At 36.9% G+C, this 25375-nt stretch overlaps 1 protein-coding gene and 1 pseudogene across 4 annotated transcripts in view; both read right to left on the bottom strand.

Annotated features, from left to right (window-relative positions):
• The window catches only part of MSR1 (macrophage scavenger receptor 1), a 61956-nt gene that overhangs the window by 33089 nt on the left and 3492 nt on the right, over nt 1-25375 (bottom strand). For 3 of the 4 annotated variants that reach the window (XM_081808140.1, XM_031028285.2, XM_081808167.1), the window contains exons 2-5: nt 17358-17460; nt 14762-14875; nt 8883-9295; nt 2466-2652 (exon numbers count right to left, since the gene is read on the bottom strand). In XM_081808140.1, coding sequence (XP_081664266.1) covers nt 2466-2652; nt 8883-9295; nt 14762-14875; nt 17358-17460 — 817 coding nt within the window. Of the gene's footprint in view, nt 1-2465; nt 2653-8882; nt 9296-14761; nt 14876-17357; nt 17465-25375 lie in introns of all 4 variants that reach the window. The other variant, XM_081808147.1, reaches the window with a different exon arrangement.
• On the bottom strand, nt 2661-8875 carry LOC145717770 (axin interactor, dorsalization-associated protein pseudogene; annotated as a pseudogene).

Raw genomic sequence — 25375 nt, 5'->3', positions numbered from 1 at the left:
AGACAAGTATAGTCGCTTGAATTACCGTAGTAGCAGAGGAGATAGCGAGAAGTGATTTTATTTGAAATATTTTGTGTAAGAAGAGTTAACAGGACTCATAAATGGACCAGATGTAGGAAGTGACAGAAAGACATCAAAGAGCTTCCGAGATCTTGGAGTGGGTAACTAGTTGTATGATACGGCTGATAAGGCCGGGGAAGCCATAGAGTGGGGGCATGGATGGGGTAGGATGCTCAAGAATCAAGGGTTTGGTTTTGGATTTATAAAATTTTGGATACTTATTTGAAATCCAAAGTGAAGCTGTCTAATTGTTAGAGGAAATGCTGATTAATTCAAATTTTTCTTTGTCATCTGTGTTAATAATTAAAGAGTACATGCAATGCATTCCACATAAGTAAGCTATAAAGCACAATAAAACAGAGAATAACCCTGCGATGTCACAAATCAAGAAATAGGTCTCTATTTAGGTGCTCCCTGATCTCATTTATCTTCTTCCTTTTCAGAGTTAAAACATTAGCCTGAATTTTGTGTTTCTCACCCGCTTTCCTGTACTTTACAAGCCACCATTCTTATTACATATGTAAGCATCTATAAATCCACATTATTTGCTTTTGCTAAATTGTGAGCATTAGAAACGAAATTGTACTATATATAGTTTTCTGTGATTTGCTTTACATTTTTTTTCTTGTAAACACTTGGATATTAGACAAAGTGTTTTTTTTTTCCTAAACTAGTGATATGTAATAAAAATCTCATGGATTTCTGTTTATTACTAATACAATAAAAATATTAAAATTATAAATCAGCGTTTAACAGACACGGAGGCTAGAATAAGAGGATCTAACATGAATTTAATTAGAATTACAGAAGAAAGGATAGAGAGGGTTGTGAAGAAGCAGTATTCAGAGACTGAAGCTGATAACTTTCCTGAATTTATGTTGGATTTAAATCCACAAATATGAGAAGTAAAAACAAATGCAAAATGAATAAATTATCAATATAAAAACACAACTAGTGAAATTGCTGGTAATGAAGACAAGAAGGATGACAGGCACATTGGCAGTCATTTTTAAAACAGCAAGGAAAGCCAAAAGCCAAGGAAATATCCTCAAAATATGGATCGAAATAACCAGAATAGGTGTCAACCCAAGAAATATGTATGCAGTAGAACAATTTTAAAGATCAAGGACAAAATTGAGAAAATGAAATCAAAAGGCCTCACCTTTTAGACTTTCACTAAATGAACCTCCAAAAGATATACTTTAGGAAGAAGGAAAATGATCGCAGAAGTGATGTCTGAGGCACATTTAGAAGAAGGGAAAATTGGCAAACTCAGGTACAAATTTTAATATTGTCCATATAATGTAAGAAAAATAATACTGACTAAATTCTTGGTTTTTCTTAAACTATATAAAATAGAAATAAAGTATACTCAAAAACAGAAAATCAGGGAAAGGGGCCATCAAAGTTTTTTAAGTTCCCTGTATATTTAGGATCAAGGTGAAGATATCGATCAACGTTAGACTTTGTTAAGATAAAGTTTAAGGACAACCACCAACCAAACAGAAATAGATTAGAAAGTCTCCAAAATTTTTTTGGTGCCTTTGGTGGAAAGAAAAATTCAATGAGAAAAATCTTAATCAATCCAAAAGTCGACAAGAAAGGAAAGCAAATGGAACATAGAACTGGACAAAAACAGCACAAAATAAGATGGTAGAAATAAGTACAGTGAAAAGAAATGGTTAGATTGCACATTTTTTAAAAAGTGTTCTTGGGGCGCCTGGCTGGCTCAGTCGGTAGAGCCTGCAACGCTTGATCTCAGGGTTGTGAGTTTGAGCCCCATGTTGGGTATAGAGATTACTTAGAAATAAAAGCTTTAAAAAAAGGGCTCTTTATGTAAGAGAAGCCTAAAACAGTAAAATATGAGAAAATATTTAAAATGTAAATAAAATCTAAAGTAAAAATGTGTATGATGTGTATATTAATTTAAAAAACAGTAAGATTCAATTTACTATGGCTTACCAATAGCAACCAAAGCAGAAATTGACAAACCTATTGTTATTTTACAGAGTTCAAAGATCTCTCTAATTAATCATACAGTCAGGTAAGAAGTAAAAAAGACTCTGGAAGTTTTGGAAAACAGAATTAACAAGCTTGATTTGTGGACAGGTAGAGAATTTGGTGCCTTATAGAAAACTTGTATTCATCTTCATTAATATAGGATATTTTGAACAATGACTCATTAGACCTTAAAGACATTTTTTTTATCACTTTCAATTAAAGAACACCAAGATAGTGTTATCTTACCGTGTCTTGATAAGATCTCAAAATGACTTTCTCCAGACATCTGTGGTAAACATATGCTCAAAAACTATTTTGTACCATAGGATTTCAGACACCAAATCTCTGCACATAACAGTGTATTTTAATGTATTATTTTCTGGAGGAATGAGAAAATATTTTACCTTGAATTAAAGTGATATTTTTCAATGTCTGAGAGTGTTCCCAGTCTTTCAGTCTGAGATCATTAGTGATGTTATTCAGTACTTTCACTTCTCCTTTTATTTCCTGTTCCAGATTCACTTGTTTTTCTTTCACAGACATAATTTCTGCTGATGCCTTGTACACAAACTCTTCGAATCTACTCATGTCCTGTGAAATAGAAGCATCTGCAATTTTTATTACACACATAATTATCAAATCTGTAAGTTTAAGAAGCCCTGAAAGCCAGGTATTTTTTTTTTTTTAAATATTCCAGAACATTATGGAATAAGAATACGGAAATTAGAGAACTGTCTTAAAAGAGTAATTTCTTGGTTTTGAAGCATTTCCTCTTTTAACTGAATGGCTGAATGGTTACACCCTCTGTCCCCTCAAAATTAGTTGAATATACCCAAGGTATGCTTCAATTCCTAAATATATAGATGTCAAAATGCTAAAAATGAAACAGAAAACTTGTATTTTTATCAGAAGTGAAATTTCTTTGTACTGTACTTAGAGTAGCTACATATTCCAATTCTGTGAATTTGATGGAATTTGTATATTAAAATGTTTTATAGCAATAATGTTTAATGTCATAATTCTCAGTGGTAATGGGAAATACTTCAGGATAGTTTTTCACATTCAGCAAAATCTCAACTAGAATTTTAACAATCTCTTACTTCCAATTTTTTTGTTTTGTTTTGTTTTGTTTTTGAGAGAGAGAGACAGAGCACAAGCGGGGGAAGGGGAGAGGCAGAGGGAGAAGCAGACATCAGGGAGCGCAAGGGGGGGGGGCAATCCCAGGACCCCAGGATCATAACCTGAGCCAAAGGCAGACACTTAACTGACTGAGCCACCCAGGTGCCCCAGTGTTTTGTTTTGTTTTTTTTAAAGCTATCACCTCACACATGTCAGAATGAGGTTAAGTATACAGTCATAATAAAGTTTTTGACAGTGTTTGTCTTTATTTTCCTTTCAAGACTTTGGCTTGGTTTTACTTTGGGTGTTGGGCTGTTTCTGATGTAGCAAACCTTCTCATCCATGCTGGTGACATTTTCTGTCCCTCTGTTCTTTTATCGCATCCTCTGCTTCATGGTATGCTCTATACTTTTCTTTTTTTTTTTTTTTGAACAGATGTGTAAACTCTAGCACATTCTTATTGCTGTATTAATTTTGAAGATGAGCACATCCTACCCACAGCAGTGTTGTTTCAGGAAGCAGGGCAGGAATAGTGGTAAGTTAGAAAAGAGACTATGAATTGCACAAATACTATAAAGGTAAAAACATGTTTCAAAACTACGATAAGTCCGTATCCAAAGGAGTCGTCTATGTCAATGGCCTGCTGGACTGTGAATCCCACGGGCACGCCCTGCCTCCTGCCTGGTGGAGGAGGAATGCACTATGTGGAGCCGGGAGGGTTGCTACTGGGTGGGAGAATTCACAGACGTTCCAGGTGACTCATGTTGGGATCATTCCTTGTGCAAAGTCTGATGTAGATGAAGATGAAGTGGTTTCTTGGTCAATAACTGCAATTTCTTTTAAAAGTCAGTGAGTTTCTTGTATAGTTTTACTACAATTGGCCCGGCTTTAATTTCATCCATCTCCATGAAAGCAAAGCACTTGGTGCTGGTGAACCTTTTTTTAGGCTTGTAGTGTTTGAATTCAAAGAAGATACAGGCACCTTTGGTTAATTTTTCAACATGCTTCTGGAGCTCAATGTCCACATTAAAATGAACATACGTATCTTCTTTTCTTGAAGCCACAGGTGTATCTTGCACAGGAGTTAAATCTATGCCATTCAGATCCTTTAGGCTAACTGTGATATAGGGATTGATGCACTGCCCCGCATCTTTCAGACTGGTTTTCTCAATTCTGATGGTGAGTGACGTTATTCCTGGTTCTGACTGCAGCCTAGGTAGGAAAGTGCCAGGAACTCTAGCAAGAAAGGAATCAGGAGACCCTGCTCCAGCACCACCCTCTTCTTCATCTTCTTCAAATTCCCAATTCTCTTCTTCACCAGGTGCTAAAATTTTTCTTAAGGAGACAGGCTGCACGTCAAATGGGAATTCCTTATTATATGTAATATTCTTTAGGATTGGTTCTAGCTTCTTCAGGTCCTCAAGTTTAAGTTCTTGAGACTGGACTATAAAGCTGCACTTCATAATTCCAAACATGTTGCAATTTTGCCTATGGTTTTCTTTTGTTCTTCTGTGAATTCAGAATTATTGTATTGAGCTTGGGCCTCTTTTAATCCTAATATCTGATACTCGTCTATTGCCTCCACCAGCTGGCCCCAAGAATAGAAGTTGGCGCCTCTCCTAAAACTGGTGCCCCAGCGCTGCAGCAGACTCCATCCAGGTCACCTCCAACATGGCCGATGCCCACTCTGACCCCTCCCGCCCCTACCCCAGCAAGGCTGGCCTCTAGGATGCCATCCTCCCCGGGACTGGCCCCGACATAACCAGGGCCAGGAGGAACCCCTACGGCCACCACCGCCACCCACTGAGGAGCTGCCCAAGCCCATCTGCTCTATACTTTTCTAAGGACATCTCTGCTTAACTGCTGATGTATTTTCACTTCCCACTGGCATATAGAAATAAGCCAGTGGTATATTGCTCCCGAATCCAGGTACAAAGAGAAAATTACACTTGCCTTGACTAGACTGGACAAGTTGAAGTGAGGGGGTCAAGGCAGTCAGGGTGTAAAGCCTTTGAAAGGAAATGAACAGACACCTCGATTGGCCTCTTCAGTGGCACTACACTCAAGCAGAGAAGCTTATCAGTTTTTACAGCTCTAACTGTGCCTTCCCCCCATCCACATCCATATTCTTTTGTCTCTACTCTCTATCTCCTCCTTCCTTGACTATCTGGCATTTTCCATATCATATGCTACAAGTCATGATAATGAAAAGTACAGCACAAGGAATACCGTCAATAATATTGTGAGATGTATGGGGATGGATGGTGACTACACTTTTTGTGGTATTGAGTAATGTATAAAATTATCAAATCACTACATTGTACACCTGAAACTCATATGACATTTAAAATAAATACAATTTTGGGACGTCTGGGTGACTCAGTTGGTTAAGCATCTGCCTTCAGCTCAGGTCTTAATCCTAGGGTCCTGGGATCAAGTCCCGCATTGGGCTCCTTGCTCAGCGGGAAGTCTGCTTCTCCCTCTGTCTGCCACTCCCCCTGCTTGTGCTCTCTCTCTGACAAATAAATAAAATCTTTAAAAAAATAAATACCATTTGGAAAAACATGTTTAAAGCTTGGATATGAGCATGGATGTTTGTAAAGCACAGCAACATAAAAAATACGCTCACCTTCATTTGGGTCGCTCCAGATAGCCATGGAGCAGATGGCAGGGGGCTAGCAGTTGATTTTGCTACCAAAAAACCAGGACTTGTCCGTGTTTTTCATACACAAAGCTGAAGCTACCTTTTTATTCCCTTTTTTGAACGCTGCATATGGTGCTCGTATTAGCCAGATTTCACTTGAAATAATTTTTACTGGGAAGAAGGAAAGTGCACTTTATTTTTTTTTTTTTTTTAAACCTTATTCAGCATCCATACACACCTTCCATACTCCACCATCAGCGGCCCTGCTGGACACTGGCATTTAATTTTGCAGTCTTACAGTCCCTTTTATGAACAATGGACATGATGAATTCCCACCTCTCTCTTTTCTTTTGTGCTAGTGTACTTTTTTCCCCTCAAACTGATGTTTGGTCTGTCCTTGATAGGCATCATGCTGGTATCACTTATAAGCCTTTCCTTCAAACAGCATTTACTGATTCGGGCATTCATTTAATTTACTTATTTATTCCTGCATTGAGCTAAAGATTCGAAGATGAATAAAATTGTTTAAGCAGGGGCGCCTGGGTGGCTCAGTCATTAAGCATCTGCCTTCGGCTCAGGTCATGATCCCAGGGTCCTGGGATCGAGCCCCGCATCGGGCTCCCTGCTCAGTGGGAAGCCTGCTTCTCCCTCTCCCACTCCCCCTGCTTGTGTTCCCTCTCTTGCTGTGTCTCTCTCTGTCAAATAAATAAATAAATAAAATCTTTAAAAAAGATTGTTTAAGCAATGGAGATGAGAGCCCGAATATTGTTTTCAATGAGCACATGTGTGCAGACACACACACACATCCGTATACATACACTGGTACTGACATAGTTTCTAAATCTCTACAAGTGATTGTTGCCTGGGGGAAAAAAAAAAAAAGCTTTGGAAGTCCCTCCATTCCCTTGTAACTTCATTTCTAATGCTGGGACCCTCTCCAAAACAAGTGTGATCTATCCGAACTCAAAGAGTTTACTGATCACCAGAGTTTGATTATTTCCAGTAATTATCACTTCAAACATGTTCAAGACTTCTACTGTCTTCCAAATAGCTTCCAGTTTGGTTTCAGCTCTTGATGTTAGTTCATAGATATCCTATGGTCTCTACTGAATCTGGGACATTAGCAATACCAAATATATCCTGTCTGTGCATCTGGTCCATCTTAACTTTCTCCTTGCTCTCTTTCACTGCTCTTCTGTTTTTACATAAAGTAATATTTCTTCTTCCTTTCTCTTTCCCTCCAACTTAATCAGTTATTACTCTCATAACTGAAATTTTATTATCTCCCATATTCTTCTGCCCTGCAGACAGTTACTATCTTGTGACTCTCTCTACCCTTCCATAGCCTAAGTCCTTAATATTTCTTTTTTTAAGATTCTATTGTATTTATTTGTTTGTTTATTTATTTATTTATTTGACAGAGACAGAGAGAGAGAGCACAAGCAGGGGGAGTGGGAGAGGGAGAAGCAGGCTCCGCACTGAGCAGGGAGCCCAACACAGGGCTCAATCCCAGGACCCCAGGATCATGACCTGAGGTGAAGGCAGATGCCCAACCGACTGAGCCACCCAGGTGCCCCAGAGTCCTTGATATTTCAATAGTAAGGGATATACTTAGATACTTATTAACAGTGTGGGAAATGCTTACAGTCAGATTTTGGAAGATGTGACATGGATTATCAAGGCTGGTGTTGGGATGAGGTTTACCAACGAAGTCCCCATATTTATATAGCTATGCTGTTGTCTTCTGAAATCTTAAAACCAGGATCATGTGAAATTCAAAAGCTCTGAGTGATTGTACCTTACATATAAAGATGTAGACTATTTCTTCTTAACCATTTTTTTCTATTCCCTAGTCAATAATTTAGTCGGTCTTCATCTGATGTTTTAACTCTAGAGGTTTATTGTTACTCTGTAAGTGACATCCACTTTTAAAAATCACTACTGTTAATACTGTCTCTATACAGAAAACAACTTCAATAATCAAACATGGGTCTATTCAAATAAAATCTACTACCAAGATGCCAACGTTGCTTAGCTAATGGTGGAAATATTATAGGCTTCACATTAAATGATCTTAGGTCTTAGATATTTGATAATACAAAGATTATTTTTTCACAAGAGTAGTTAAATTTTAGTCATATGCTTATTTTTCATGGGATGGAACAATTATAATTATTTAACAACCAAAAAAATACAATTTTGAAATAAGGGGCTTGCTTTTTAATTTCTTTCTCATCAATACAAAGTAATCTGGCGGGTTGGCCACAGGATAGTCTACAGCAGAAGTGAGAGAATTATGATCCAGGAGCTGGTCTGTTTTTGTAAACAAAGATTAACTGGACCACAGCTTCCCTCCTGTGTCTACATAGTGTTTCTGGCTGCTTATGCACTAGAATAGCAGAGCTGAATAGTCACAAAGGAGACCTCGAAGTCCCCAAAGACTAAACTGTTCACATCTGGCCCTTTACAATGAAACTTTTGTTGACAAGTTGGTCTAAACATGGCTTGGTCTCTTATCTTATGTATTTGATCCTATGATAAAAATAAAATGTTGTAAGTATTATTCAAAATTTAACTCTTTAATTATAGTTATCTTTACATGTTAAAACTTATGTATACTTCTTGGGAATGCCAAAATAAACTATTTTAAAATGTAGATTTTGTATGTTACTCATGTAAATGAGGTTCCCATTTCTTTGATGATGAAGAAATTTGGGTCTGTTGTAAAATTTACAAATACAGAGTACCCACTAAGATAATCTAAAAATTGTAATTGGTTTAGACAGTTCAAAGAGGTAGTATAACAGGATTTACAGAATTAAAATACCTTAAGAGAGTCTATATCCAATGGAAAAAAGTCCCCCATTTTGTCGGGAACCTGGAGAAGACAGTAGGTAAATTCATGTACAACCTTCTGGTAAGATTGCCAGAGGAATCAGGGTAAATTGGATGATGTTGAAACGGGGTTTGCAAATTTTGTTTTCTTGAACTGTCTGAGGAGATAGGATCTAGATGGATTCAATCCCGGCATGTGACATTCTAATATAAAAGCTCTTACCTCTTGCTGTTTTAATGTATTGTCTTGGACTTTGCCATTCAGTGTTTCGATACTGAGCTGCAAATCAAGCAATGTGGTATTCAGACTTATTAACGACTTGGAGATTTCATCTATCACGTTTCCGTGTCCCTGAACTGAGGAAACCAAGGTACTCAACTGGAGAAGAACATCATTAAATCTTTGATCAGTCACCAGACTAAAATTTTGGAAATGCAATGAATCTATGAGATTGGCTTCTGTATCTGAAATATATTGGATTCTCTTCTCCATGTTGCTCATTTGTTCCGTAACAGCTTCTCGAAATCTCATCTCATCTTCACTGTCATTTCCTTTTCCTGTGAGACTTTGAGATATTTCATTTGCATTAATTGGAACAACTGTGCAATTCTTCATTTCCCTCTTCAGAAGCTGTGCTGTATAGTTAAGTAAAAATAAACAGAGTCATGGCCTGTATCCTTAAATGCATACACCACTCCATTCTGTATCATTCCATTCCATTCTAACATTTTGAATGCTATCTGAAACTGGGTATTTATTTTAAATATACAATGTGTGAACCACACTATGCATATTGTTGAAAGGAAGACAGCCAGCCTCCTTTTCCCACTTTACATCAGAATTGATTCCAGGATCAAGTCATTCTTTCTGAATTACTGCTTATATGCATCTTCTGAGCCACTGCATTTAGCTTTGACTGTAAGATTATGAAGTGCATTGTATCCTACTCTTCAGGTCTGTTAGGATAAAATGAGGTAATGCTTAACACGGTATCTGAAGCAAGCATGTTGAATACATTAGCTGTTATGAAGATAAATGATGTGACAAAAACAATATGTAGTAAAAATAGAAGTATTAGTGTTATCCACCGTATGCATAAATTGTTGGCTCATCTTCCTCATCCAATCATGTAAGCTGGCAGAGAATTGTCATTTTCAGTTGATACAGGCCTATTTATTATTGGTGGGACAGGAAATTGAGCAAATAATTTTTTTCACTTTAAAAAATATTATTTTTATAAGATTCCTCTTTACCTATTATAAAATATATATTCATAACAGAAAACCTTTACAAGATAGGTGATAAGGAAAAATAACTTACTCTTAATCTCACCATCTTGAGTTAAAATGCTAACATTTTGGTGTATGTATATCAAATCTGTCTCTTTTTTTCACTAGCATATTATTATTACAAAAGTAATTTTAATACTTACATTGTATTATCTGTATGGATCTACCAGATTTATTTAACAAAACTCCTACACTTAATTTGTTCTGTTTTTACTAATATATCCAATCTTTGAGAAACAATCTTTTAGGTAATTATTTCCTAAAAAAAAAGTCTATTAAGTTGTATTTGGGGGATATACAGAGCTGCCGATATATATTTCCAAATGGGCACATGTTCTCTAAACAAGGTAATTATCCTTCTGAAAAGACCTAGAGCAATATGTTTGGAGTTTCAAATCATGAAAAGCATAAACATTAGCTCTGCAAATAAAAATAATATGTAATTATACACAATAAAAAATGTTAAGTACCATTTTATCACTAATCAGTGATAGTTAAGATTGTTTTTCCTATCTCCCTCTATTTCTATCCATATTATTTTATCCACATATATATCACTTTTATTCATTTATTTTGAATGCATAAGATTTTTTACATTTGACCATTACTGAGCAATAAAAAGAGTAACTCTATATGGTTTAAAAATATATCTACATAAATAGCTAGCTACACCTGATACATCAGCTTCTTAATAAAAATGATATGGCAATAGTATCAGCCTTATGGATTTTTGGGAATTAGGTGAGATAATACATAAAAGATAATTAGTTCCACCCTAAGCTCAAAGTTACCTGTTATGTAAATGAGAGGCTGGTATTTACTCAGGAACAAGCTGCCTGATTCTAGAATCTAGCTCCATTCCTCAATTACTAGCTGGGGTACTCTGGGAAAGTTCTCTTCTTTAAGTTCCTCAAAGATTGAAAAGTAGTAACTGCTTCCAACAGTGGTGTTGAGGATGCATGAGGTAAAGATGTAAATCCCATAGCACACAGATGGCCCATAGGACAATTCTGTTCAAATTAAAGTACCTTATCCATGAAAGATATCTTAGAGAGTTTACGGTCTTCACCATCTTTACTTAAAAAGATGTTTGAGGATGGTTGCTATTGTAGGTATTATTATATCAGGAATAAGTATGAAACTATATATGCAATTAAATCCCAATTTTAAAAAGCCACATTGTATCATATTTTCCTAGATTCTTTAAAATTAGCTTATTTGAATTAATACAATATTCGACAACATTTTTATATGATCCAGAGTATTATTTTACACTTCTTAATTCATTAAGGAAGTGGACAAAAAGTATATTTCTTAGCTGGATCTCATCACACTTATTACATTAAGTGTGGGGAGCAAGTTCTGGACTGACAGCCTCATTCAGGCATTTAATTCTATGATTTATTTATTAAGGACCTACTATGTATAGAGCACTGCTTGAGGAACTCTGGGAATGTAAAACTGGGAAAGGATTTTGACTAAAATAGAGACCCAAATTAACAATTTTTACAAAACTATTTCAAAGATGTCCCTTACAAATGTTCCCTTCATGATGATTATTGCCTTTTATAAGTAGCAGTAAAGAATCCAGGTTCTGGAGTGGAACTGCCTGGGTTAGCAATTCTTGCTCTTTCCTTTTTAATCTGTGATCTTGGGCAAATTATTCTGTCAAGTGCTTCTATTTTGCTCACTGTATGACAGGATACTAACAGTCAGTGTTCAAATAATTAAATGAGCTAATATATATAAGGTGCTTGTACTACTTCCTGGCATATGATAAGCATTTGATAACTTTCAGCTTTTTTGTTATTAATATTTTGGATTCGAATTCTGTGACTTATGTGTCTGTATGCACAATGTTGAAAATATTGAAGGGGAATTACTAATGTTTAATATAAAAAAACTGGGGGGAGGTTGGGTATTGCAATGACACAGTAGTTTCTGCACTTTATTAAGCATAGTGATCTACTTGCTCAACCATGTCATTTTTCTTTCCCTGGAAATAATTTCTATTTCACATGGATAAAGCAAACCTTTTTCACAGTATGGAAAGGGCAGACTTAAACTGACAAAATATCATGTGACCAAAGGTTTCTATCTGACATGGACTTCAACATAAAGTTGACAATAAAGACTACATTTTTGCTTATAGATTTACAAACACAACATGGCTTGTTTTCCCAAATCCTATATGAAAACTAATTTAATCCTAACTTTTCAAAAAACTGTTTAATTCTGTATCATAAATCTAGGTAAAGAATGCCAGAGTCCAGATATTCAAATGCTCATTTCTTTATCATTGGAAAGATGGCATTTTGTGACTTTCCTATTTCACATTTGAAAGGAGACAAACTTTTATGGCTTGTGTAAACCCCCAGGGAGAGAGTGATATTTGATTTCACAGTTCACATTTACTCCTTCATGTTGCTAATATCTTCTTCTGCCAAAATTTTGTATTATTTTGAGCTAAAGAATCTTCAGTATTTCAGCAACAATTATATATGCATTAATCCTAGATTGTACTTTATTGCCAGAGACATTATTATGTTGTTGTACTATGATAAGGATCCAGGAGTTTCATTAAGAGATGATAGCATATGGAGGGGCTTTCATCATTAAGAAGCATCTTTCATCATATAAGACATTTTAAATTTAAACAGAGTCTCTCTGCACATTCTATTTCATCCATCAATTCATGTTTGCCAAAACAGAGTAATTTCCATCTTTTAGGGATACATTTTGCCTTTATTTACAATTTCTTGATATCAAGTAGAGATATGTATTGCATTTGTCTTGTTTTGGTTTTGGAAAATATTCTATCTGTAACTTAATTAAAGTTGAAAATGGACTGTCAATTGTTTATTCAAGTGTGATAGAAACAGTGAGATCTATTCCAAGTTCTGGTGAATTTGAGTGCTAATGTGACCGTATAGGATTTTAACATTTTTAACTTCTCGTCAGTCTTACTAGGTGCCTGCTATAGCGTTAGGAAACAAATCTCCCTCCCTCCCTCCCTCCCTCCCTTCCTTTTCTTTCATTCTTTCATTTTTCTTTCTAATAAAACTACTTTGGATCAGTCATTTCAACCCAACAATGAATGTGGAAACTTGGTAGTATTTTCTAATAGCCCAAAGATTTTGAGCTTGGTTAGAACCCTGAATTCTTTCCAGACTTCACTGGCCCATTCTGCACGTGCCTGTCAGATAGAAGTTGCATTCCCTGGCGTTGACTCTGTAGGCCATGATTTGTATGAGAGGGGTGGAATTTACCCAGACTCTAACTAGCTTATAGCTAATGATCCCAAGCAATGAAGCATCTTTCAATTATGCATTTCAAATGAACATAAGCATATACATAAACACCATACAGATAATCTTAATTCATCAGGAGGTCAGCTGTGTAATGATAGACATAGCAGGTCCTTTTCCATAGATGGCTCTGGTTGGTTTGCTTGGCTGATCAGTTTCATTTGTTGTGGTGGGTTTTAGTTTTTATTTTTTTTTAATGGCCAAAATAGGAATTAATTTTTACCTGTGGAAATATTTTTTGGGCTAAAATTATGGAAACTGTTTTGCATGTGTGTGTTTGTGTGTGTGTTTAATTGGCCAATCCCATTTTGTTCTAAAAATTCAATTACATCGGGAGAGAGTAGACCACAGAGGTTAGGAGTCAAGACTCATGGGTGGCATCTGCATCTACTACTGAATAGTCTTAGTTTTCTTTTGCGGATAATGGGAATAAGTATATGTCTGCTCAAGGGTAATTGTAAAGGTACATTAAGATAATCCGTGGCATATTTATAAGACCAGTGTCTGAACATAGTAAATGCCCAAAAGTGACAGCTACTGTCACAGTTGTTGTGGTTTTATTATTATTTCTTAGCAAATCTTGGCTCTTAGAATACTCCTTTAGGTTGCTTCTTCACAGAGGAGGTTTGGCCTTGTGTTTAGGAGCACTTTTCTTGTTAAGTTGATTAGTATGCACATAAAAATGTATCTGACTCCCCGTTTGTTAGAGCCTACATCCAGAAATTTTGCCAGTCAGAAAGAGGAGAGCCACGGGCATATAAATTCAAATGCCAATCAAATCCATCAAAAAGGCTACCGAGGGGAATAATATTTACAGATCTGACGGAGTTATATGCAAGCTATTCACCCCTGTGGAAACTCTCAAATCCATCCCCTCCTCAAGTTAGACTTGCCAAAGAAATATGTACTCTAAAGTGTTGTTTCTAATTTTTTTAGGTTGAGGGGATGCCATCAGGTTATTTTTAGAAATGTTTTCAATAATAGCCTTATGAAACATATGGCCATATAAACTGGAAAGAGATTCCTGAAGTACAGGCCATTATTGGGCAAGGTCTCCTCTCAGTGAGCACTGGCAGGAATATTTCTTTCTCCTCTCAGTGCTAGGAGCAGAAGAGCTTATTTTCAAACAACTGGCTTGTTTTCTTGTTGTTTTGCTTTGTTTTAGGCATTGTGAATGTAAGTGGTCCTGCTTATATCTTTACATTGGCAACCTGAGTACTTATCACAAAATTCTTGACCCACCACAAGAAGTACATAGGACTCCAGGGGAATAACATATTTTTTGGAATGGCCTAATCCATTCCATCTCACCTTCACATAGCTGTATTTTTATTTTCATCTTCTATTCTCTATTCTATTTTTATTTTTTTAAACTAATCACTTTGAAGAATCTTTTTTTTTAATTTATGAATTTGATAAACACTTTGTAAATGCTTCTTCTTGTTTCTACAATAACTAATTCACAGGATGAGTTGCTGAGTTTCAAAACTCTAGAATACTGTACCTGCCATTATTCCGATGATGGGTATGAGAACTACAAACACCAGAAGATAAAGGACAATCAGTGCAGCTCTGAGGGACTTCAGTTTCTCTTGAAGGGTTGGGCCATTTTTAGGATCTAAAAAAACAAAAGCCCAACCTACTATTAGAAAACTTACCCTTCTTACTTAATTAACATTTTGATAATCTCCAATTCTATAATTACTATCAAGCCTATTGGAATAAAAGGGGAACAATAAATTTGTCCCCGTTTATTCAGTAGGAAGCCAAAAGAATAGTCACAGGAAAAGCCAATACGGGCATCACTACTGATTTACTTTCCATTAACTAAACATCCATGACAAAGTTACTGTCCTCTACAACTTGTACTTGTCTCATTTGGGGACATTAGTTAGTTGACAAATTTTAATATTTTGATACATTTTAATATTCATATCAACATATTCAAACATAAATTTTATTCTGTTTCATATGGGAATATATTCGGAGTAAAAATCAGATTCTTCAAGTAACTACATAATTGTGATTTTTTTGAGTTTAAATCTGATAAGAGACATCTGTTTTCAATAATAATGCAAATTTTCTTTTTCAATTTCATCTCAATAATTCTGTATTTGGATATCTATTATGATTTGAATACATTAAAAAAATGAAAGAAAACTGCACATTTTGACTAAACTTTGGAATGGATCAATGAAGCCCATCCTCTGGGTATTTCAGAAAATATTAATATTTTCATAGTATACATTTATTTGGAACAGTGATTCACATAATGGGATCCTAATTGTGGAAAAGTTAACTCAACGTGGACGGGAATCTTAGTAGAGGACGACATTTTCTCTGATTAGGTGAATAAAATACCCATTAACAATTTCTTTCCAATGGCCCTTACTTTCATTGCACAGTAAGAAAGAAGATTTTGTTTTCAGGTTGTAAGTTCCCAAATTAAAAATAAAAATTTAGATATTATTCGATAATGTTCTATGAGGGATTTGAAGGAAAAGGAGAGAAAATTTTTAAGTAAATATAAGACCCAAAAAAGCTAAAAAAGAGAAAGGTCTAAGGAAAAAGAAAAAGAACCACCCACAAAACAAGCAAGATGGGATATCCCTTTGCCAGGCTGAATGAGCCTGAAACTCATCAGTCATCTCCCTTATCTTTAATTTACAATCAAATCCTCTGCATTCTGCCTTTTAAGTAGCTCTCCAGGGCACCTGGGTGGCTCAGTTGGTTAAGCGACTGCCTTCGGCTCAGGTCATGATCCTGGAGTCCCTGGATTGAGTCCCGCATCGGGCTCCCTGCTTGGCGGGGAGTCTGCTTCTCCCTCTGACCCTCCCGACCCTCCCCCCTCTCATGTGCTCTCTCTCATTCTCTCTCTCTCAAATAAATAAATAAAATCTTTAAAAAAAAAAAAATAAGTAGCTCTCCAAAGTTCCTGTGGCCTTTTCTCTGTCCCCAGTGCCTCTGTCCTCCCTCCTCAATCTCTCAACATCTTTACCTTAAACAGTTTTACTAGGATCCTTTTTCCTTTTGTCTCATCCATGCCATATTCTCTCACCCATCAATTGTGTTGTGCACAATACCCGTCATACCTTGGGGTTATGGTCTGTATTTCAGGTTTGTCTGTGTAAGAACTCATCCGTCTTGCCCCTTGCATATGCTGCTTCCTCTGACTGAAATTTCTGTGGGTCCTCTTTCACCCACCCTACCCTTTTGGTGAAATGTACTCAGCCTTTAAAGGTTAGCAGAATTATATGCAACTCAGTCCTGCTGCCTTAATAGAACCTGTCCACATATAACCGAATAATGATTTTTTTGAGCTCCTGTAACCCTGCAAAGCTCTGTTTCAGCACTATTGTGGATTGAATTGTTTCCCCACAAAAGATACCACTGATGTCTTTAACTCCAGTTGCCTGCGAATGTGACCTTATTTGGAAGTGGGGTCTTTGCAGTATAATCAAGTGAAGATGAGGTCATACTGGATTCAGGTGGGCCGTTGTCCCATGATTGGTGTCCTTACAAGGAGAGTAGAGGACACAAAGGCACAGGAGGAAGACCATGGGAAGATGAAGGCAGAGACAGGAGTGATGCAGTTACAAGCCAAAGAGCAAGAAGAACAGGCAGGAGCAACTAGGATCTAGGAAGAGGCGGGGAAGAGCCTTGAAAGGGAGAACTGCCTTGCCGACACTGTGACTCCAGATTTCTGGCAGTCAGAACTGTAAGAGAACAAATGTTGTTGGAAGCCACCCAATTTCTGGTAATTTGTGACAGCAGCCCTAGGAGACTAATACAAGTACATACCACCCATGATTTTCAAATATCAATTAATGGTGCTAGGGATATAGTTACTTCCAGGACTTCATCCAGTGGCTGCGAAATCAGAGGACACCATCAACACTGTGGACTAGTTTAACCTGTAACAAAGCTTCCTTAGTCCAACCTAAGCTTATTTTCTATTCTGTCTCAAAAGAGGAGAAGACCTACTTGTCCACTAAGTCTTCACGTTCATGCACATGAAAGGTAAGTCCCAGGACTGTAATTTTACATAGTGTCACTAACTCTAAGGACAACCACCACAGGCACCGTCCTCTTGTACTTACACAGAGGGAGCAAGGCTGTCATGGAGCGGGCATCAAACTTCACGGATTCTGAGCAGTTATCAGTGTCATCCTGTTGATCGAGAAAGCTATTCCACCGTTCCATCTTTCTGTCAGACACGTGGAAAAACACATTAGTTACACATGAAAGGTCTAGGGCCCTGTGGCATAATGTCTCAAGTTGAAATTTAAAATTAAAATTCAATTTTAGGGATGCCTGTGTGGTTCAGTCAGTTGAGCGTCTGCCTTTGGCTCAGGTCATGATCCCAGGGTCCTGGGATCAAGTCCCGCATGGGGGGAGTCTGCTTCTCCCTCTGCCCCTCCCCCTGCTCGTTGTCTCTCTCTCTCAAATAAAATCTTAAAAAAAATTTAAAAATATAAAATTCAATTTTAGCAAGGGAACAAGTATGATTAATTACTTAAATTTACCTATCTGCCACATCTAGCAATATATTGTATCTACCCATAAGTTTTAATTTTCACACTGAAAGATAGACCGGCATGGAATCTACTCACGTATCTTTCTATGGACAAATGCATATCTGTCTTTATACATGTGTGTCTTTTGAGAGTGAGAGGTAACATTTCTTCCTTACCTAAAAAAAAAAAAAAAAAATCTTTTCCCAAGTGACAGAAAACAACTGTGTAGCTGGAAAGAAAAATAATTTCCCTTAGAACAAATAGTTGGGCAAAATTTGGAGCAAATATTTCCTGTGATCTTTCATCAGAGGTTCCGGATAAAACAAATAGTTATGCGAAATTTGAAGCAAATATTTCCTGTGATCTTTTATCAGAGCTTCATGAGCCAGTTTTTCTTTTGCCAAGGCATCTGTTTATCACGCTAGAAAGATAAAGTCTAGTCACTAGATTGAAACCAAAGGAAAAACTTAATTTTCCTTTTCTCTTCTTTGTATTGTTTTCTTTCAGGGCTTCCCTCATTATACATTGGTAGCATCACAAATTATGTCTTTGTAGCTTTTTAAGCAGTTATATTCTATGACATAATCTATGCCTACGTCTCTTTGAGATGCATTAGAATCCTCTGAGAGGCTTGATTAATGGGCCTCACCCCAAGAATTTCTGATAATTAAGGTGGGGTCAAGAATTTGCAATTCCAACAAGCTCTCTTTTTCTTTTTTTTTTTAAAGATTTAGTTGTTTATTTATTTGAGAGAGAGCAGAGTGAGCGAGAGAGAGAGCATGAGAAGGGGGAGGGTAGAGGAAGACGGAGAAGCAGACTCCCCACTGACCAGGGAGCTGGACTTGGGGCTCCATCCCAGGACCCCTGGGATCATGACGTGAGCCAAAGGCAGAGGCTTAACTAACTGAGCCACCCAGGCGCCCGCACCCCCAACAAGTTCTCTAAATGATGCAGAGTGCCACCAGTCTGAGGACCACATTTTAAGAACATTTTTCAATGAGAAAAAATAATTGTAGGACTTTTTCTTGGAAACAGTTCAGTTCACTTGATTGATAAATTTAGCATAAAATCAACATCTTCTGATCATTTCTTATTTTCTCTAATGCTGAGTTAGGGATTTAGTACAGCTGAGGTTTTAACAGAGTGCACAGGCAGCTCTGGGACACCAAACTCACATCTTGTCCAGCAGATGGAGGCCAATCATTCCTCTGCAAACATTCGTCCTGCTTTGGGAAGAGGTACTGACAAGTAAGGATGTGACTAAACTTATATATATATATTAAATATTACCAAAGTGATCTTTATTTTGCAATGACAATCTTTGTATATATATCATTCTGTAGATTGGCCATAGTTCCTGTAAATCCTATTGATCTGACTAAGGTCTATCTTTAAATGATTTGGCTACTGTGGAGAAAGCGGACATAAGGGGAAAGTAAAGGACTTACATCCTTTTTTCTTAGGCAGAGACAAAGTAAAAGAAATAAACAATTATCTGGGAAAATTGGCCATTATAGGAAACCAAATTGGATAATTCAGATGCAGACTCTCCTGCTATTTCCCCCCTTTTAATTTATTCTATTATTTGATTTGGATGATAAGCTTTACTTGCCAAGCAAAACAAACAAACAATTTTTAAAACTGAGATGACAAGAAAGCTTAGCTGAATCCGTTTGAGAACTATAGTTCAAAGCAATTGGGAATATGTAGCAAAGCTGTTTATCTTTTAACTCAGTTTATAAAGAATGGGGTCACACATATGGGAGGGCGGAAAAGAGGGGGACCTTAAGAGACTCTTAATGATAGAGAACAAACTGAGAGTTGATGGAGGGAGGTGGGTGGGGGTTGGGCTAGATGGGTGATGTGGAATAAGGAGGGCACTTGTGATGAGCACTGGTGTCCTATGCGAGTGATGAACCACTAAATTCTTCTCCTGAAACCAATACTACAGTATATGTTAATAAGAATTTAAATAAAAATTTTAAAAAAATGGGCTCACAATGTATACATTTATATATACCTGCTATTAACCAGAAATCTTTTCCTTTCAGGCTGCTTACTGGTCCCTTCTCTTTGGGCGTGACCATGGCTTTTGTCCTAATACTTGTGATATTATAACTCCATTTTCACTTAAATGCAAAGGAAAGATCTCTTATATTACTCAGTCTTCAAAATGGGAATATTTTTGTAAAAAAAAAAAGAAACCTTTTGAATCTGATAAATCTCTCTAGACCTTGAGCCACATTAGAGGATGGACCATGTCTGTTTTCATTTGACATTCAATTAGCAGAAACTAAAGCAACCTGTACTAAAGAATATACTTAATATTTGCTGAATGAATGGACTGGATTTTTTTTTTCTTCATAGGATATTAGTCATATAATAGTTTTGTTTTTGTTTTTTAAACAAGATGGATGTTTGGAGATACTGTGACCAAAAAGATGTGCTTCTTCTGATAAAGAACTTCCTGGCAAATGAGTTGTGTCTATGATTCAGATTCATTCTTTCTTTTTATTTTTTCTTTCTTCCTCATCATTGTCGTCATCATCTTCTTCTTTTTTCTATTCTATATTCTTACTTTTCTGGTAGATTCCTTGAGCTGAAGCAAATCTTAGGGCTGGGTGACTATGTCATGCTGTTGACACACTGCCACTTACTCTAGCTTTTTCCTTAATAGCCCCATTTTTACTTTGTCAGGTCCAGTCAGCAGCTAGCTATGGCCACATACCATTGGAGTTCTCAGGGGAGCATTACTAGCATCGTGGTTGGAACAACTCTTTTTTGTGAAGGACTATCTTTGTTGTGGAGGATGTTTATCATCCCTGGTTGCCACCCTTTAAGTGTCAATAATATTTCCTAGTCCTTATATTACTGCTTCCCTTGCAAAAAAAAAAAAAAAAATCCAAAAACTTTATCCCCACACATTTCCAAAGACCTATTTCTCTCAGAACCACTCTTCAACATATATCCCTAATGTGGATCATTCTCAATGATCTCTCAATCCCTAATGTTAAACAATCTGATTGTTTAACATGTTTTTAATGAAGATTTGTTTTCATGAAAAAAAAAATATCTTCATGAACTTCAGCAACAATAGAGATTCCTCAAATTGTCTTTGGAGATATCTCTCAAATCATTCCCTGTGTGTTTATGTATACATATAGGACAACTGTTAAAGTCTATATGGATGCTTCTTACAGAAAACCTAAACATTTCATTATTTTAAAGAGGAAAGAAAGTGGCAAATCCAGAATGATAATGTACTGATCTAATCTTGGCCTCAATAAAGCAGGATAAATGTTATTTTTACCCATATACTTGTTTAGAAGCTCCACATGTTCTTTTTACTACATTTGTAATTTTTTAAATTTAAATTCAGTTATTTAACATATAATGTATTATGGGTTTCAGAGGTAGAGGTCAGGGATTCATCAGTCTTATATAATACCCAGTGCTCATTACATCACGTGCCCTCCTTAATGTCCATCAGCCAGTTACCCCATCCCCCCACCCCCCTTCCCTCCAGCAACCCTCAGTTTGTTTCCTAAAAGCCACAGGGTTAAAGGAGTTTTCTTGGGAGAAAGAATGAATTCTACTTTTTTTTTTTTTTAAAGGTGGCTCTAGAATGCTAGATGCTACACCATGAAAACAAACAAAAAATAGATGGTATTAGGATTATTTCCAACCAATGACTTTAAGATGGAAATACCTATCCCTTCATGTAGGCCAATCCAACAAATTCCTACTGTGTCATTATATCAAGTACTGAGCAAGTCACTAGTATGTCAAGATCAACGTGCACAGAATATTCACAACTCCCAAAGATCTTACACATTAATACGGAAGAGTAAAATCTTTACAATCATCTGACAGTGATGTGTGTGTGTGTGTGTGTGTGTATGTGTACATACACGAAGCACAGACATAGTCTAAAAGGGAGTAATTAATTATTTGAGCAAGGGGGTGGTCAAGGAGGAAACAGATGATGCCTTTATCAAAGTTTTGTCCCAGGGATGGAAAAGCTATTAAAGGGCATGAGGGCATGGACAGCATGGGACTAAAGTGGATCAGCATTACAGAAGCAGCAGCTCAGGGCAGAGGGCCCAGCAGACAAGGCCAGAAAAGCATGTAGCTGGGGGCATTCTATTCATCAACTTCTTTTTTTTTTTTTTTAAGATTTTATTTATTTGTCAGAGAGAGAAAGTGAGAGAGAGCAAGCACAAGCAGGGGGAGCGGCAGAGAGAGAAGCAGGGGGAGTGGCAGAGAGAGAAGCAGGTTTGGGAGCCTGAGGCGGCACTCCATCCCAGGACCCTGGGATCATGACCTGAGCTGAAGGCAGACACTTAATCAACTGAGCCACCCAGGCGTCCCTCTTCTTTTATTTTTCTGATTGCATACATTTACCTGGCTGTCACAACCTACCCAAAATATAATATTGAGGAAATACCTGTACAAATTAAGTAAAAAATTATTCTTTGCTTTGGCAGTAGTGACCTGGTTTATATTACTAGCAACAAAATATACACTGTCCATTAAATATTTTACTTATTTCCCTTTCACCCTGAAGTAGAGATGAGGCTCAATTTTGCTTTTCTTTAGGCCCCTAAGCTTTGATCTATCTTTTATGGGCTTATGCAGATGATAAACATGGTGCAAGTTATTGGATTTCAAACTATAGTTTCTTTGGGTAGATTTATTAAAACTTTGAAAAAGACAAATGGACTAGCCTAACTGACCATATCTGGACTATATAAAACCCGAGAGGTACAGAGGGCTGGCAGGGAGATGAACACTAAAATCTGTTGAGTGGAATGATGAGTGTAAAACATTCCCTTCTGGCTACACTGGTACACCAGGGAAAGTCTTGTTTGTTTCCTGGGGCAGCGTATCAGAGAGGCTGGTGAATCATCAACTGTATGAAACATGGGTATATGCTTTTCCAGAAGAAATGTTTAAAAAAAGCTGCTTAGGTTAATCACAGATGGTGCTGTCATAAGACTGTTGGTGTTTTCTGTCATTATTTTCTTTTGTTTTTAGATGCCATCCTCCGTCTGAGAATCTTATCTACTTCTATGGCTTGGGATATTATCTGCATACTGACCAAACCAATATATCCAGCTCAGATCTCAAGTCGCAGAGTCAGATTTTTTAAATAATACAGCTAGTTACAACGGTGTATTTTCCACATTGACCTAACTTTTCCTTTTCCAGAATTTTTGATGTTGGCGTATCATCCATTCATATTAGTCTAGCATTATTATAATCATTTATTTATTATTATCTTCTATGTATTGTGCAGTGGGGCTTACATGATGCAGTCAGACATAAAGATGGCTATATATCTGCAATACAGAGGTGGTAGCAAAGCATCATCACCCAAACCAGAAGCCAGGGCTTTATTCTAGCTTACTGTCACCCACAAGACCCATATCTGACTGCAAAGCAACTCTTGACTTCCCAGGACACTTTCCTGCCTCTCTACCTTGATTTTTGGATTTCAGCTCCTTTTTATCTACCCTAGGCACGCATCTTGGTTAGTAGCATAGGGCCGGCAATTAAGGGGAGAATCCGGTGGCAGTGGGAAAGAGGAACAAATTAGAAGAGTTGATGAACCAGCACAAAAATGTAGCACTTTAACAAAGAATAGGATAAAAAAAAAACAGAATAGAAAATATTTTTCAGGAAAAAAAATATGAGGGACATAAACTTGACAACCAACATACTGAGTGGGCAAGTAGAGGAAGAAGAGCTAGTACTAAAGATAAGAAAGAACCTTTGAGACCATGATAGAAAAACAAGTCAGGGCCACAGAAAGGAAACAAGAATTTCAAGATGTACAAGGACATTCATAACCTGCCACATGGAATTTGAGCTGTTTTAGTTGTCCGGTAGAGGCAGAAGCAGACTTGAAAGGTCCAAAAGCAGTAAATGTATAAAAATGAAAGGTGCTGACTGTATACCAGAAATCTGGTCATGTTCATGCTCTTCTGCTGAGAAGGGACTGAAGATTGCATTAAGATAGTTCCCAACCCATCCCCATCTTTATCTCCTGCCCAGACCTCTCCAGACCTGTATATGCAACTGCCTAATAACATCACTACTTGGATTTTTGAGTATGGCCCCAACCCAGGGTCTTCCTTGTCCCCTCACCTTCTCTCATCCTTCTGTCATCACATCTTGTTGGTTTGTTTTCAAATCCTCTGGAGAAACTGACTGCTTCTCATCACCTCTGTTACAACCATCCTTGTTCGAGCCCCATGATCTTGCTCACCTGGACTATTTTGATAGCCCCCCTACTGGTCATATCACTCCTCTGCTCAAAACTCATGAAAATCTCATCTCACTCAGGTCCTGACTAAAACCTCACCGTTTCAGACCTTTCTTGAGCATCAGATTTAAAATTATCACCTCGTTTACATCCTCTTCTCCTTCCCGGTTGGATTTATCCCCCCCCAATTTATCACCAACTAACATGAAAAACGATTTCCTTATTTATCTTGTCTATTTCTTTTAAAGATTTTATTTATCTACTTGACAGAGAGAGAGATAGTGAGAGAGGGAACACAAGCAGGGGGAGTGGGAGAGGGAGAAGCAGGCTTCCCACTGAGCAGGGAGCCCGATGCGGGGCTCGATCCCAGGACCTTGGGATCATGACCTGAGCCGAAGGCAGACGCTTAATGACTGAGCCACCCACACGCCCCATTTATCTTGTCTATTATCTGTCCCCTTTGCCCCAGTAAGATCCAGGATTCAGGAGTTTTTTCCTCTCTTTGGTTCAATAAGCAGAAAGTTCCTGGCACTTAGCAGGTGCTCATCATATACACAAATGCATTACAAGAAATTACATAAATAAGTGAAAGACAATTATTTTTTGCAAGATGATTAGTTTTCATATTTGACGTTATGCCTCAAGAAAAGTTCATTATTTCACTCATGTGGAACTTTTAAAAGTCCTTTTGTTATACATCATGAAATAAAAGGTTTGTCTCTGAATTGTGCGTAAACTGAAACAAAAAATTTCACCCCCAATGTTCTCACTTTACCTCAATGTCATTTATTAGACTTACCATATTACTTTAGTTCTTCACACTGATTATTATCATTGTAATTTTTTAGTCATATTAGAGAACATACACATGCAAAGTTTTGTCAGCAGCCAGTGAACAATTCAAACAATTCAAATGTGTCTTTAAATGTCATTTCTGAAGAGAAAAAGTAACCTCACATTTAGTTACAATTCCTATCAAATGTCAATGCATGAAAAAAGGGTTGTGAAATCTTTTGAGTTTGTATAATCCATTAAAAGTATGTTCTCATGAGAAGTGAAACACATCTCTGCAATATCAGCTTTTTATAAAGTGGGTGAAAAGTTTACAGAAGCTACAACAGAAAAACCATAATGAAAGTGTTTCAATGTTAACCTGTTTGGAAACATACCCTTCAGTTTTTCCTGCTTTTATTATAAAAATATTGTAACAATATGAAAGATAAGTTGGGTCAGATGGGAGAAGATATTTGCAAATCATATTAGCTGATAGGGCATTAATATTCAAAGTATAAAAAGAACTCATACAACTCAACACCAAAAAAAAAAAAAAAAA

This window comes from Leptonychotes weddellii, chromosome 2, assembly GCF_054177405.1.
Source record: "Leptonychotes weddellii isolate Sample4059 chromosome 2, ASM5417740v2, whole genome shotgun sequence".
Classification (NCBI taxonomy): domain Eukaryota; kingdom Metazoa; phylum Chordata; class Mammalia; order Carnivora; family Phocidae; genus Leptonychotes; species Leptonychotes weddellii.
Note: the sequence above shows the minus strand (reverse complement) of the source record. Positions and strands in the feature narration are given on the sequence as shown.